Source organism: Agelaius tricolor, unplaced genomic scaffold (assembly GCF_023055355.1).
Source record: "Agelaius tricolor isolate 1412-34295 unplaced genomic scaffold, bAgeTri1.0.p SCAF_13, whole genome shotgun sequence".
Lineage (NCBI taxonomy): Eukaryota > Metazoa > Chordata > Aves > Passeriformes > Icteridae > Agelaius > Agelaius tricolor.
In genome coordinates this window covers 10945470-10960860 of record NW_027269273.1, presented here as the reverse complement: position 1 = coordinate 10960860, position 15391 = coordinate 10945470, and the positions used below count along the sequence as shown (strand labels likewise).

General features: G+C 38.4%; 1 protein-coding gene across 3 annotated transcripts in view; it reads right to left on the bottom strand.

Moving 5' to 3' along the window:
- The window catches only part of OGDHL (oxoglutarate dehydrogenase L), a 47860-nt gene that overhangs the window by 11932 nt on the left and 20537 nt on the right, over positions 1-15391 (bottom strand). For all 3 annotated transcript variants that reach the window (XM_071438731.1, XM_071438730.1, XM_071438732.1), the window contains 10 exons: positions 12877-13023; positions 12203-12293; positions 11517-11696; positions 11026-11154; positions 10475-10654; positions 10065-10217; positions 8618-8720; positions 7880-8008; positions 5725-5875; positions 3566-3693 (listed from right to left, as the gene is read on the bottom strand). In XM_071438731.1, the coding sequence (XP_071294832.1) occupies positions 3566-3693; positions 5725-5875; positions 7880-8008; positions 8618-8720; positions 10065-10217; positions 10475-10654; positions 11026-11154; positions 11517-11696; positions 12203-12293; positions 12877-13023 (1391 nt within the window). The remainder of the gene's footprint in view (positions 1-3565; positions 3694-5724; positions 5876-7879; positions 8009-8617; positions 8721-10064; positions 10218-10474; positions 10655-11025; positions 11155-11516; positions 11697-12202; positions 12294-12876; positions 13024-15391) is intronic.

Genomic DNA, 15391 nt, shown 5'->3' with positions numbered 1-15391 from the left:
TACACAGCACTTGATTAAGGCTGCAAAGCTAATGCTTCAATTGCTGGAGTTCATTATGGTCCCTAGATGACAGACCTAGCAGAAATGCTTGTTTCTATTAGTCCAGTGCCTGCTGTGCTCCCTCACTGTTCTTCTGCCACTCTGGCACAGAAAGAAGTGTTGTCAAGCCAAGTGGCAGCTTACACAGCATACTGTGCTGTGTTTTTCCCTACAGCATTTTCATGATTGTCATAAGAATAGCTGTTTTTTAATTAATGTAAGTAAGGCTAGACCATATCTTAATTCAATGTGATTCTAAAGTGACTTAGGGCATGAATGTTAACTAATGGTTAAAAGGGATTATCAGTACAAGGATTTTATGTCAGAATGAAAAAAGGTTCAAAGATTTTTGCTATCTTTAACAGAAATTCTAAGCACAGATATATGCATCCTTTCACAGACCCAAACACAGCTCAGGACAAAGTGAAGTTGGTCCCTATCTGGTGGCTGACTCTGTTGAGCAGGGAGACTGATGCCTTCTCAGAACTCCATGCAGATGCCATTGATTACTAAAGTCTGTCCTAGTTCCTAACACAATTTCTGAGAGGTATTTGTATTTTCTACCCCTAACTTTAAAAATACATTGTTCTGACTGAGCAGTAATACTACATATTCCATCCTAGGTATGTACTACAAAAAAAAAAAAAAAACTACATTAATACCTATCTTCTTCCTTTCATCTTAAAACTTGACTTTTTCCCTTGAAAAAACTGTACTCCAAGTCTCATGGTTCATGAATTTCCTGAACTACACAAATTCCAAGTCTATCTTGCCTGATATTCCTTGAAAGGTTCCAGTATGGAATGCCCCAGCCCAAGATCTCTCAAAGGTACTACAGAATCTGACAAAGAACCCCACCTCTTGGATGGAGACTCAACACTACACAAGTCATTCTGAGGGCTGTAAAGAAAGACAGGAAATCCTTTCAAGTATTAAAAAAATGTTGAAAATCTAGAATAGAGCATCTGTAAGTTACTTTTGTTTTTCTCCTCTATCTTAATCAGCAAATAAGTTCAGACAAACATCTTTTGCTTAAATGACTTCTCACAGCTGTCACTTACACTTCCAGACATTCAGTTTCAGTACAAGGGAAAAATAAGCAAGGCAAGTGGATGCACAACTAAATTATAATAATCTGGGTATAACTAAAAGTAGTAGACATAGGATGTCAAACAAAATTATCAGAGGTTGTTAAATACTCTAAATTATCAGAGATTGTTAAGTACTCTGATTTAATGCTCAGCTTACACCCACTCCAGAGTTTCCTGTAGGCAAAACATAAGCAGTTGTCTGAACTACAACTGAACAAGAGTGACTTTGTTTTCTTTCTAAGTGAAATCAGTCTTGCCAGAGTATCATTTTAATGAAGCAGTGGCTCCCCAGGTGTCCCTAAATACCTCGACTATAACTTGATGCAAAACTCACAGCTCTGAACAGATACCAGCTCTTGGCTTATATACCTGCCAAGGAAATAATCTATATTTATACTACACTGAGCTGTTTAATCCATTCTTATTTAGCTCTCCCTCACAGAAACTAAGGAAATGCTTCTGAGATGCTGCATGTTAACACAGTCATAAATAAATTCCTAACACTTTTTCACCATTTTTCCCCCTTTATATTATCTCACAACTTTCCCTACAGCCACCAAACACTTCAGTGCACTAATTCTAAACTGCTTCTTTTAATAGAATTAGATAGTGGAAACAGCAGTTAGAGAAAATAAAGTGTTCAGGGGTTTTGGTTCTCCTGAAGAACCAATTCCATGAACTGCAAGCCTTCACTTATTCCTCCATGTAATAAAAAAGAGACCCAGAGATGTTGCCAGCCAAATAAATATAAATTCTGATAGCTCTTCTTTGACTCAGAGCCTTAACTAGAAGAGACATGTTCACACACTGCTGCTTATCCCAAAACTGTCTCTCCGTGGAGGCAATACTCAAGAGTAAACATGTTGGGAAAGGTCAATAAATAAAAGCCAGCAAGAGAGAGAAAACTTCATTATAAAATCACTTCAACACAGAACATGGCATTTTTAGTTTAAAAAAGCCTAACCCAACAAACACACAAAAAGCCACATCACTTATCAACTATTTGTACAAATTGAATCTCCTTTTCTGCTAGAAAGCATCTAGGACATAAGAGATTTAAAGTTCTTGAAAATTAGAAGTATCAATATTATTAGTTTTGGAGAACCTGTCATCTCATCTGCTGAAGCAGAAGTGTGCAGAAATGGTATTCTTGTTTTCAGCATACAAACAAGACTATTTTACCCTATTGCTTGTATTCAATGAATTTTATTAAATCAACTTTCACCTATCTTTTGCTGGGTAAGGTGGAAGGGCAATAGCAAGAAGGACGAGATCGAGAAAGAGAGAGAGCCCACTTGGTTAGTTCTTTAAAGAATTGCCTTCATACCATAGCAACACTAGGCTTCCTATTGAGGTGTTATTTTTTAAACAAAATCAGATTTCAAACATATCCAGACATTTGTCACTTCTTTTGGAATATAAAAAAAAAAATACTAATCCAGAAACCTATGACCCACTTACCCACAAGTTTTGCAGCAACACGGCAAACAGGCTCAAATTAAGAAATCCCAGAACACACGGAGAAACAACAGGAAATTGGAAACAATCATTCTCTGAAATTAAGTTCTTGAATTTTATCTATGCCAATTTTTTTTTCTTCCATTTATACACATCCTTGCTTGCACTCTCCTATTTAGAGCTCACCATTACATGTTAGCAATACAAAATATGTGATTCTATTCACACCAATTCTGCCACAGAATTAGCAAAAATACCTAAAAAATCTGGTCTTCAGCCCATGCTCCAACTGTACAGTTTTATACCACTTTAATTTTAATATTATTAGCAATGGGCAATATGTAGCATTGCAAAAATGACTAAGTAACCAAATATTTCTGAACTTTGAAACAAGCAGCTATCAACTACCACCTTTATCTACTAGAATGTTTCAAGTTTTTCCTTCGCATGATATTTTATTATCCATAGAATCAGTAACACTTTTGATAAATTATTAGATGTATTTGTTTTGTACTCCACATTCCTCTTGCCACCCTCATCATGTCAGAGTAAGGTTATCCATTCTCTGTGGCTGAAGGTAAAATAATTCACTATGATTAATGCTATCACTAAAAAGAATTTGTTTTCTTGAAATAGCACATTCAGAATAGCAGTTCAGATAAGGCCAGGATGGATTTTTTTATACCTCTATGACAAAGTGTCTCTGGTTTTCTTGTCAGTTCCTCTTAAGAAAGCATCAGGTGCACATTCCAGCACTGCCAAGATCAACAATAGCAGATGGATGCTTTTAACTGAATCCCAAAACTGTAAAATGTGGAGATGCTTGTTTAAAGGATGCCAGAACCTGAGAGGAAGAGCTCTGATACCTGTTTCATACATGACCATTTCACAGCTTTTTTCCCCCCACATCCTTTTCCTTGCTGAGCTGTGCTTGCTGTCCAGCAGCCCTAGTAAACCCCAGGCAGATGGAGACGTACCCAGTACCCCATACTCGGAGAGGGAGCTGTTGCACACGGTGTAGGGGGCCTGCTGCTCCCACAGGTGATTCATAGGAACACAAATTCTCTTGTCAACTTCTTGATCATGAAGCACATGGTGACGATGGCTGCAAAGAGATGTTGAGAGAGATTTATTAGCCAAGAATCATTCTGGGCTTTAACAAAGCTATTTTCAAAGCTAAGGCAGCAGAATTGTGGCCTGGAAAGCAAGCAAGCACCATGGTTATCTCTGCTACACACAACACCCCGGTCTGGTTGAAGCCATGGAAATGCAATCACATGTCTAAATACAATTGCTGCACTGTAAGGACTTTTACTGATGATCCAGGCTTCTCAAGCACTCACAGAAACTGAAAATAACTCATCACTAGTAGAAATGGGAGAAAGACAAAAGGATGGGAAAGTTGTTGCTATAAAATAGAATTATTAAAGAAATTCAAAGGAACAAAATTGTTATTAAAAACATTTCCTTCGGCCTTCCTCACAAATTCTAATATTTCTCTTGAAATAATTGTTGTTTGTCTTTGGAAAAAAAATGTCATCTTCAGCATTGAAACTTGAAGGAGCTGTATCCTCCTTCCTGCTATTTCCACTCACATGCACCATTTACTGTTCTCTAGAACATCATTAATCAGCATTAGAATAGGGCACCAAGGAATACTACCAAAACAGAGATGACTGAAGTAATTACTGCAATCCATTAACTCTCTGAGCAGACTGAGAGAATCACAGCAATATGTCCAGCTTTACAACCACTAACATCAGGCCAGTTATTGTACTGCTAACAATACTGTGTATTGTAGAGCTGCCAACGCTGAAGTCTGAATCTTTTTGCACTTCCCTTTGCTATAATGAATGCTAGCAAAAGAGCTCTGAAATGCATCTAGAACTCAACAATGTAAAGCCAGAAAAAGACTGAACCCTTCAACAGCAGCACAGGGGTGGAAGTAGAGAAAAAGGGGGAAATTCACACACCAGGCAGCTGTTTGGCAGAAATCATTTTTGCCACTGTAATTTTGATTTTGTCATTAAGCCAATGACAGAAGACCTGGCTGTTAAGCTTCTTGAGTACAAAGTTTAGTGTTTCCCTAGAAAAAGGTGATTAAGATGAGCATAGATGGCCAGCCAGAAATATACAGACATACAATTTGCACATATGCAATTGTCAGATTTCCTGACAACCCCCTTCCCTCCTTCCTCAAGAGTTTGTCTCCAAGAGGAGAAGGGGTCTGGTGCTTCTGTCAGCAGCTTTATCTAGCTTCTATCTATTGATAGTGTTGAGGACTGAAACAGGAAGAAAAGAAGCCATCACATGGAATATTGAAAGAAAGAAGTATTTTCTAGGTATCACTTTAGAAGCTCCAAAATAATGAAAGCACCCCATCATGTTGTTTTATTATGGTAACACAGTATATTCAGTTCTTCCCACACTCTAGCCAATGCTATACCAGAGAAGACAGGCACCAAAATTTATTTCTCTCTTCTGCAAGCATTCACAATGAAGCACAGTGCAGCATTCACCCCAGGAATTGGCATCACTTCAAAAGGTTTCAATTAAATACATCATTAACATTTTATTCTATAGAGAACCAGGTAAGGCAGCAAACTGTACATATTTTACCAAGTGACGAGACCTGCCTTCATACATGCCCCATAGGCATTAAAAGTCTCAGTAGAAAGGACCTTATTTCACTTTAAAAGCCTCACCAGCTGGCAACATGTTTGTTCACAGGGTACAAAGCCCCAAGCAGCCACCATTGGAATTTAAGAGACTCAGGATCTGTTGCAGCAAGTATCCTCTCTTACTTCCCAGCAATTAGATGGAATGAAACTGCATTTCTTGTTAGAAAGCAAGGGGAAAGATACCATTTCTGCTTTTCAGCAAGAGAAGGTATAAAGTGTCTAAAAATGCTTGTTCTGGCTTAAATATTATACTTTAAAATGCTGCTTACAGCATTTTAGGAATTTGATTATTATTGACTGCAAGAACCTATAGCATTCAGATTAATGCTGAAGAAAGGGCCCCAACTTCCCCCTCCCTGGAGAAGACCTTATTTTTTAAACAAATGCCAAGTTGTTTCTTTAAGTGTGGAACTTCAAGAGTTTTAACACCATTTAACAGTTATCTCAGTACTGACCTGAAAGTACCTCTCTCCACATCCTGCCCACTCAGTCGGACGTGGATCCCTTCTTTGAGGACAGAGCCAAAGGCCATGTACTCTGCTAAGGCCCAGTCAACAAGCCTGTTCTGCGTCATCTCTGCGCGGGCTTTCAGAATCCGAGAGAGTCCTGCATCAGAACAAAGATCAAAATGAATGGATCTATTGCAGAGAAATTCTCTGTTCACATTGCATTCACCATTCTCCTTCATCATTGCCTAGACTAAGCACAGTTACCAAATCAGGTCTACAAACTGTTTTTCTAGAACTGAACTGCTGGGAAAATAAAACAACTTGCTTCCCGAGCAAACAGTTGTGTAATGTTCATACCTTCTGTTTGAAGAAGAAACGTTGACTCTGTCAGAAACTACTGAGGACAATTAAAAAGACCCATGGTGAATTTCTTCTTCCTCAAGATTTATTTTCACATCTCCAACACCAAGTACTGTTTTATAAGAGACTGAAAATAGCAATTTGGTTTCTGAATGTCTGTCTTCCTTCCTTTCCTCATTTTTTCTTGCCATTTGTCTTATTGCACTTCTGGAGATGTTATACAGTGAAACAGGCTGGACTGATCAATACTATGAATATCATATAAATAGAAAAACTGTAGCAGCTGCCAATGGATTTTCAGTTGGCAACCAATGGCTGACTTTTCAGTGAAGATTTTATGACCTCGTGAGCCAAAACACAAGTTACAACACTGTCACACTGTCACTTTCAAAGGCAACAAAACTCGACAGCTGCTCACAGGTGCTTCCAGCTTTGAGGCCACAAGTCACCTGTATTCACTGGCAATTGACAGCATCTTATTTTCACATCTGCACTGATGATTTTGGTAAGCTGTCCCACAAGTTATTTTCCCATATTTCCTTTTCCTTTCTTTCCACAATTTTACAGAAAAACACCCCTCTTTCTTTCCACATAAAACTCTTATTGAAATGGCTTCATTTTAAGTAAAAAAAAATCTTGAAAGTTTTCCATTTAGAATATACTAAACATTTGATTTAAAAAATAATCTTCCTTTTTTTTTTTGTAAGACTGTATGATAATAAGCATTTTCATTCTAGTGAAAGGACAAAGTACATAAAATTTCTGTTTCTCTTCCTTTCTGTTTCTCCACAAATTCTCTCTCACAGCCTTTTAAACTGCATAAAGAACCTAGCATACCATAATTGTTTTGAATCATAAATCTACCTTATATACCAGCAAGTGTTCCCTAGTGTCAATGGTTAATCAACTTACTAACAAGAGACCAATTTACCTTCTAAATAGAATGTCTAATACTAAATTTTATTGGGCAACTACTATTTTTAATTTATCAGTGTCACAATGAAGTGCACAAATGTGTATAAGAGTTAAATTTATCCATTAATTGTATCTGCTCAACAAGCCTGTAATTAATAACTGGGAATGCCCCACCATCATTACTTGTGTTTCATTTCCCAAAGGAACAGAAACACATAGAATATTTACAGAAGACAAACCTTATTCTTTGATGGATGACTCCAGAGAGGATTAGCCTTCTCTGTTTAAAGATTTTAAAGAGAAAAAAATCTCTTTATTCCTTATCCTTAGTATGTATACTACAAGTCAACAAAAGAAAAAAGATTCCTAAACAAAGGGTCTCCATGTTTCTCCATGGAATGAGCAGGTTATTGTTCCCAATAATTGCTAGATTTCAAAATGCCTATAAAATAAAACTATCTCAGAACTTTGACACAGTGTTGGGGCTCCCCAGTGACACAGGCACTTACTGTAATAGATGCCAAAGTGAGGACTGAACCTTTTCAGAACAAAAGCTAAGACTTTTGGGGGAAAAAAGCAAGGACTTGGAGAATGAAAGGAGTTATTAACTTAAGGTTGCAAAGAGACTTCTACCTCCCTTAGAGGAAAATCTATTTTAATGAGGTATTAAACAGAAGTGGTGTGATACTGAAAGAATATTATGCTGAGAACAAGTAGCAGGAACTTAAATGTCACATTCTCCTCACCCATGGAGTGGAAGAGTCAAAGTAAAAAAAGTCACAGGCATTTTCCTCTTGGAGAAATGGCCCAAGAATAACTTCTGTGCAAAAATACAAAACTGGAGCAGGACACAAAGCTAGGAGGAGACACAGAGCCTTCAGCTGACCTGAGTGTATTTTGAAGTCTTCCACTGGCACTGAGCTGGCGACGTTGCCGATGTGAGTCAGCAGCTCCTCCGAGATGCCGGTCGGGGGACAGGACATGCTCTTGGGCTCCCCGTCCGCAGTAAAGAAGCCTGCAAGGACAATGCTGGTGACATGTCCAAGGACTGCTTAGGAGATATGGACATTGCCTGTAATTTATTCAACAACTCAAGGGACATGCTAAGCAGCAGACTAAGCCTAGTTCTTTCCCTTTTGCTGGGAACCAATAATTTTGATTGTCTGCATGACAACAGAAGCTGATCTTATAGACACACAATGATCTATTTTGTTTCTGCTTTCACTCCCTGTGAAGTCCAGCTATGTAGGCAGAGGCTGCCAATAAAAGGCATATGGCACCTCAATCCCTCAAATAAAAATAAATAAATGAATAAATAACATGAGACATACTCCTTCTTCCTGACAGCCCAGACAGTTAACAGTACAGGAAAACCTCTTCTCTGCTAAACTGGAAAATGGCTTTTTCAAAGTCACAGCTTACTTTGCACATTTTGTAACAAAAGCATTTATTTCAAGTGGATCTGGCAGAATGCTATATTTACTATTAACAGGGGCAAATCAAAGGTCACATATTCCATTTTAAAGGAATGTTGTCTGATAAAATCTATTTAAATCCTAGATTCTGGACTCAAAATAAAAGCACATTCGGGTAACACTACAATAAGTGAAGGGACACTCCTTACCAGGCCAAGGTGAATCCAGCCAGTGCTTGATATGAAGGATCTTCTTATCCTTAGATCTAGTATATGCTTCTTCACATATTCTGTCATACTTTGCAATTTCTTCCTGTGGAACAAAAAGGTTTTAAAATGGATAAACATAACTCCCTCATATCTTACAGATGACACCTCTCATTCAGCATGACAAAACCAGCTATTTAACTCCATGAGAAAATTTAGTTCCAATAATACAAATAAATAAAATTAACTTTATCTAGGATCAAACTGCCTTCTAGAAACATGCTTACACACATTACTCTAAATAAATAATTTCATTGGACAGGTGTTACAGAGGAGTGTACCAAGAGCTGAAGCTGCAAGCATTGCTCTTGAATGAGACAACAAGTGAAATACTAAATATAATTTACAGACATACTTCTAAGATCAAAATCATCCTGCTCTCATACTCCTGGGCTACAGAAGCCACTAAATTTTGGAAGTTTCCAAAAAATTAGTCTGTCTGGGAGAGCCTAGCAAAGAACCTGCTGGCCACACCTCTGAAGGGCAACAGAGAATGCCATATTCCACAGAGGCAGAACACCTCTGCCATACCTGTGTTTCAACCCAGAATCACACTGAAGTTATTATCTAATCTTTAAAGGAATTAACAGCAATGTTGAGCTCAGTCTGCGCAGCCAAACATCCACCCAGGATCCCAGATCCAGTCACCAAACTCCATGGTGCCTCTACTGGCACGCTCTTTCAAGAAATGATTCAGAAAAGCTACTTCAGCATGAGCTGTGATGCTTCTTACAGAATGCAACTGCACAAACTGCTTATTTTCTGGATCTGCAATATCACATCACTACACCTTCTCAGAAGGTCCTTGAATATTTCAAGGCTCTTCAAAAGGTTTCATCTGCACTCTAAACATCCATTCTCAAAAAAATTAACGTAAAGACCTAACCAGTTTAACACAGACACCAGACTCTACACTTCACCGTTCTGGAATACTTCAAATGGTCTCTGAACTTGGTTGAATTCTTGCAAGAAAACTAAAAGGTTAAATTGATTCTATTTCATTATTGCTGGACAGAAGCCTGCCAAGGTTATCAATATGAAGCTATAACAGGAGTGTTCAAATTCTGTCTTGCTGCTGAATTAAGGTTCTAGAGATAAAGAACAGCTGACAAATGCTTCTATTTTCCAATGCTCTCATTTAATCACCTTCTCCCCTCAGAACTGAAGCAATTTTTTATGACCAATATATTTTAATTACTTCAGAGCACTTCCAGTCCTTTTGTTACAACAATAGTATTTTACACAAAAATCCAAGCCAAATTGAATCACAAATTGGCAAAGGGTAAAGACATATCACAGTAAGGAAGTTTTCAAGCAGGCAGCATACAGTGACTGTTGGAACTTTCTCCTTACAACTCCTTAGATTCCCTCTAACTCTGCTGGCATGTACCTCAAACTCCTGCAGTGTGACAGTCCCATCTGCAATCAGTTTGTCAGCATATTTCTTCAGCACTGGCACCTGCTTATGGATCTGCTTGTACATCAGAGGCTGGGTGAACATGGGCTCATCCATTTCATTGTGCCCTCTCCTACGGTAACAAACCTACAAAGGGAAAGATTGCTTCTGTTGAGAAGGAAAAATGTAAAATGGAATAGATCCATTTCATCATTTTACAGAGATTTTAAGAGGTTTATTGTATAAAAAACATTCATGGCTTTTTGTTGGCCTGTTTGTTTTTTTTAAATGAGGAAACTAAAGGCCTTTAAAATCAAATATGTTTCTTGACCTTCCAAGCCACAAAAAAAATAAAGAGTAGTGCATAATGCACAGAATGAAAAGTAAAGAAAACCAAGACTTACCAAGTCAACAACCACATCCTTGTTGAAGGTGTTTCTCCACTCTGCAGCTACGCTGCACACGTACATCACTGCCTCAGGGTCATCAGCATTCACGTGGAAAATGGGAGCATTAACCACGCGAGCAACGTCCGTGGGGTACGGAGATGAACGGGCCATACGGGGGTCTGTGGTGAAACCAATCTAAAAATTCCAAAAACTTCCATCAAAAGACTTTGGCCACCTCCCTCTACTCTCTTTTGAAGTTTGCATTTAACAGCCATTCACACAGCAACAGCATCAGCTTTTCATTTTGGCTAGCTAGCTTCTTTTTGCTCCCTTAAAAACCAAAGCAAACCTAATCCAATTAAGTACTACAAATTGAATGGAATACACACAGGTCATAAAATATTCTCCACTCAAGAGCTGCTAGATACTAGGATCATTTTCAGAAACATCTCAACCATTCTAATATCCAGAGGGGGAAAGGAGCCCAGTTAATAACAAACAATAAAAAGAGATAGATGGGCAAATATTCAGCAGAGAAGTTGATTGCAAAAGGCTGCACTTGTTACCTGGTTGTTGACCACAACGTGGATAGTGCCATTTGTGGTGTAGGATGGGAGGTCACTAAGATGAAATGTCTCATAAACCACTCCTTGTCCTGCAAAGGCAGCATCCCCATGTAATAATATGGACATAACCTAAGAGGGAGAATTGTACACACATATATTAGAAAGGAAAACTGAGCTTCTCAGCAGGATTTCTTGGTTCCATATTTTTGTAATGCTTATAAAATAAAATAGCAATTTTTTAACAAGCCATACATTTCTCAGCATTCTGCTGCCTTTTCTCAGTATGCAAAGGAAATAAAGCTTTAAGCCTACTTCCCAAAGTTACCCTTGGGGTCTCATGTCAGGAACCTTACCTAGTTCAACAGGTGATATATCCCTTTTGAAGGAGGAAAAGTGGAAGATTCAGTGATATGAAATTACTGGCAAACTATTTTTATTGGAAATACCATGAAAAACCACCATTAAAAGTTACTATATTAAACAATCTTTACCTTTTTCCCTGCTGTATCTCCTCGATAAAACTGTTCAGCTTTTGTTTTGCCTTGCACAACAGGATCAACTGCTTCCAAGTGAGAAGGGTTAGCCATGAGGGACAGAGTGATTTTCTTGTTTGTTTTTCGGTTGATCCTCTCATGGTACATTCCCAGGTGATATTTTACATCCCCAGATCCCTAACAACAAAGAAGTAATCACAATTCAGGAATGTCATTCAGACCTGCTCCATCTGAGTAACTAGGCCTAAAATTTGGGCTTCAGCCTGAAAACTGCATCTGGTTACCTGAACATCAGTGTGCACCATGGGTTTGACACCATAATTTCAAACTGGGACACTGTTCCAATTCTATTATCTTACTATTGTCATCCAACATTAGATAAATATTTACAGCATATTAATACTTTGTTCATTCATATACATCAAAAAGAGATGCTTAAAGGTTATGAACTCTGTCAAATGGAACTTATTTATCTACAGTCATTCCTGAGAGACCTTCTTCATGCTAGAAGTATAATATAATTTTTAAGTTTGTTAAGAAATTTCACCAAATCATGTTCTTCAAACTAGAAAAGAGGGCATTGCAGCTGATAATGCTGTTTTCATAGTAACCATGACCAAAACAACTGAAAACCATCTTGAATGTTGACCTCTCCATACAGATCTAATGAAGAAGCATCTTACCTCATCAGCTGCTTCAAGTTTGGGATCAAACTGACAGAAGATCTGCTCCAGCTCTTTTCGGATGACATTAGCCAACACATTCAGCCGACCTCTAAGAAAATTCCAAACACAGTTATGTCTCAAACATGGTACTAACAGAGTCAACAGCATAAAACGTACAAAATCTGCAAACCACCCTGCCAGAAATTTGCACATGTTCTCTTCAAACTTTTGAGCCTGAAACCCTTGATTCAACCCTTCTTCCCATTACAAAGTTCCTCCAAGGCATTCCCTCAGATATTTTAGAACACCTCGTTATCCAAGTGAATTTTGTAGCCATCTAGCAGTCTTCAAATAATCACATTATAAATTACTTCAGGCAGACTGCAAAAGTAAGTTCAAAACTACTTCACAAGCTTTCCCAGTTCTAGAGACTCTATGCAATGGCAGAGATACCATGGCTGCTGCCACACTTGATTGCATCTTCAAAGTACACTGAGGAGAGTTTCTCTGTCATTTACTTTTGAAGCCTCTTACTCACAGGCATTTGCTACAGTTCTGTGTTCCCATTACTTGTAATGACTGATTCTTCCTACCTCAGATTCCCTAATATCAACTTTTAATTAAATTTCTAGAACCCAAAACTTGTCCCAACGCAGTAAGCCCATTTGTTGGGGTGTTTCCATTGGCATTACCTATGAGGCATTCCCATTATAACATATTCAATTCCCATTTCACTGGATTTATCAATGATGGTCTTAAGTGCAGGAATCATTACTTCACATCCTTCCAAACCAAATCTCTTTTCAGAAGACCACTTGCGAGCAAGGAAGTCTTCAAATCTTTGCCAAAAAGAAACAAAAGAAACAAGACAAATTATTTGCACTAAGGTAATGTAGCAAATACAAATTGTTTACCATCTTACAGCAAATAAAGTTACATTAAACTGTTTTAAAATATCTGTGAATACAAGTTATACACCCCTGGAATTCAGTCACACATGGGGAGGGAAACACAGGAGAGAATTCAGTCTTCTTTGTCCCCCATCTGAAAACTCTTTACTAGGACTTTGAAACAATTAAGGGTCCCTACCTCAGAAAAAATTCACTTCCCAAGTTAAACTCTGTTCTCATGTACACAAATCTGACCACTGAGAAGGCAAAGTGACAGAAAAGAAATCTCTTCTATGAATTGAAAAAAATAGAGAACCCGTATTTTCTAATACTTGTGACAAAACCAGAGTAGAAAAGACACCTATTCCATAGGTCTCACTCAACAGCAAGGTTCCTCAGACTGTGTGATGTAACATTTAAGAATGGGCCAAGAAGCAGGACACTGGTATCCTTGCCCCAGCTTCAGCAGTAGAATGTCAATCCCTGACAGCTCTAAGCTCTTTCATTCTTTAATGCATTTGAGCCAGAGGCAATGTAAGTGGTTAAAAAGTACCTTTTAACAAACACTGAAAGGATTATTTATTGAAAAGCTTGGAGATAGGAAAGGCAAAGAAAATACGTCTTCATTAAAGTAACTGTATTGGTTACATCATCTGTGCAGTGCCTCACCTCACAACACTGCCACAGCCCATTAATACTCAGCTGATTCCTCACTTAGAATCCTGACATTTTCCTCTTCAGACTGAGGTCCTAAAGGCAGTGATATGAATTGTTGCCAAAACCTCTCCTAGCTCACCCATCAATACCTTGCAATCAATCCAGCCATCTAAGCAACAAACCAGACCCTCAGCTGAGCCATTCTGCCAGAATTCCTGAGGGAAGTCTGGGGGGCTATGCCAGTTTCCATACAAAGGGAAAGCAGTGTGCCATGTGAACAGCAGGTCCCACAGGGCAAAGGAAAGCAGTGCACACAGACTTCTTCCTATTTGCAGCAGCAAGCTCAGCGAGTACTGGACAAGCAGCAAGTTCATTACATGAGGCAAAGGGCCACTAAGTGTCCAGAGCCACAGAATTTCACAGCTACACCTTGCCTGTCCCCCACATGTCACTGGGGGTCACAGAGCCCCAGCCTCTGCCACTGCATGCATTCAGTACCCAGTGAGGAAAACACCTGGTGAAAGCTGACTGCTCTTCTGAGGGATTAATCTGGAAATGTTTGACCCTGACCAAAGCCCAGATCAGGCTCCACACCAGGGTCTAACATGTTTACTAAGGCATTACAAAGTAGCTCAGAAATATACAATGAGTATTTTACACAAGGAGGAGTTTAAAATGACCTTTTGTTCAATAATCTATCAGTGAAAACCACAAGGGATGAGAAATCCAACTTTAGAATTCAGTTTCAAGTACCTGAACTCTGTAGTTCTTGGAATGAACATTTTTTAAAAACAGTCTTGAGCAAAACAATGAAAACCTGCTTTACAAAGCCACAAATCTCAAGAGGACAACCAATTTTCCACAAAACCAGACTTTTTTTCCTAGGTAATTTTCAAACAATAAAATAAAAAGCACTCTAAAGATAGCTGGATAGGAATTTTTGTAAAACCTTTTTCTTCCCTGTTCAGCAGACAGTTAATTTGGCAGATGAACTGCCAAAGATGCCAAGATGAACATTAGGCTCCTTCATGCCACTAGAAACCCCAGATCTTTCCCCAGCTTAGGCAGGACTAAAAGCACAAATTCTTGTCTTACCATAAATGGAGATGGTTCATACTGAGCACCTGTTAAACAAACTGACTCAAGTGTAATACTTACTTGAACAGGAAGGGTCATTTTTATTTCTATTTAAATGAAACTTTTAATGAGATATCATAACATTGGCAAACAAAACACCTGGCAAAAGTATCTTTTAACACCTCCAATGAGCACTTCATGTTTAGATCTTTGAACATAGAATCTTAACCAAAAAGTGTGCCTTTACAGATCTCTGACTCTTGTGTTTAACAAAGGACATATACACTGTTTCAGATTGTAGGGACTGAAATAAATCTTGTGTCTGAGAAGCCTTGTTCCAGGGGTAAGAGGATAATTCATTCTCTGGGACCACAGTATTTCCACACAGATAGCCACAATGGGAGCAGTCAATAAGCTATTTCCAAATGTGCTTTCTTTTATTGTAGATACTAAAACTGCTGCTGCCAGGTCATGCAACAACAGCACAACACATTTTGGCACATCTCAAAATGAAAAGGGCAGAAAGCACTTGAAATCATACACCAGCATTGTTCTGACACTTATTTTCTTTAACACAAATGTA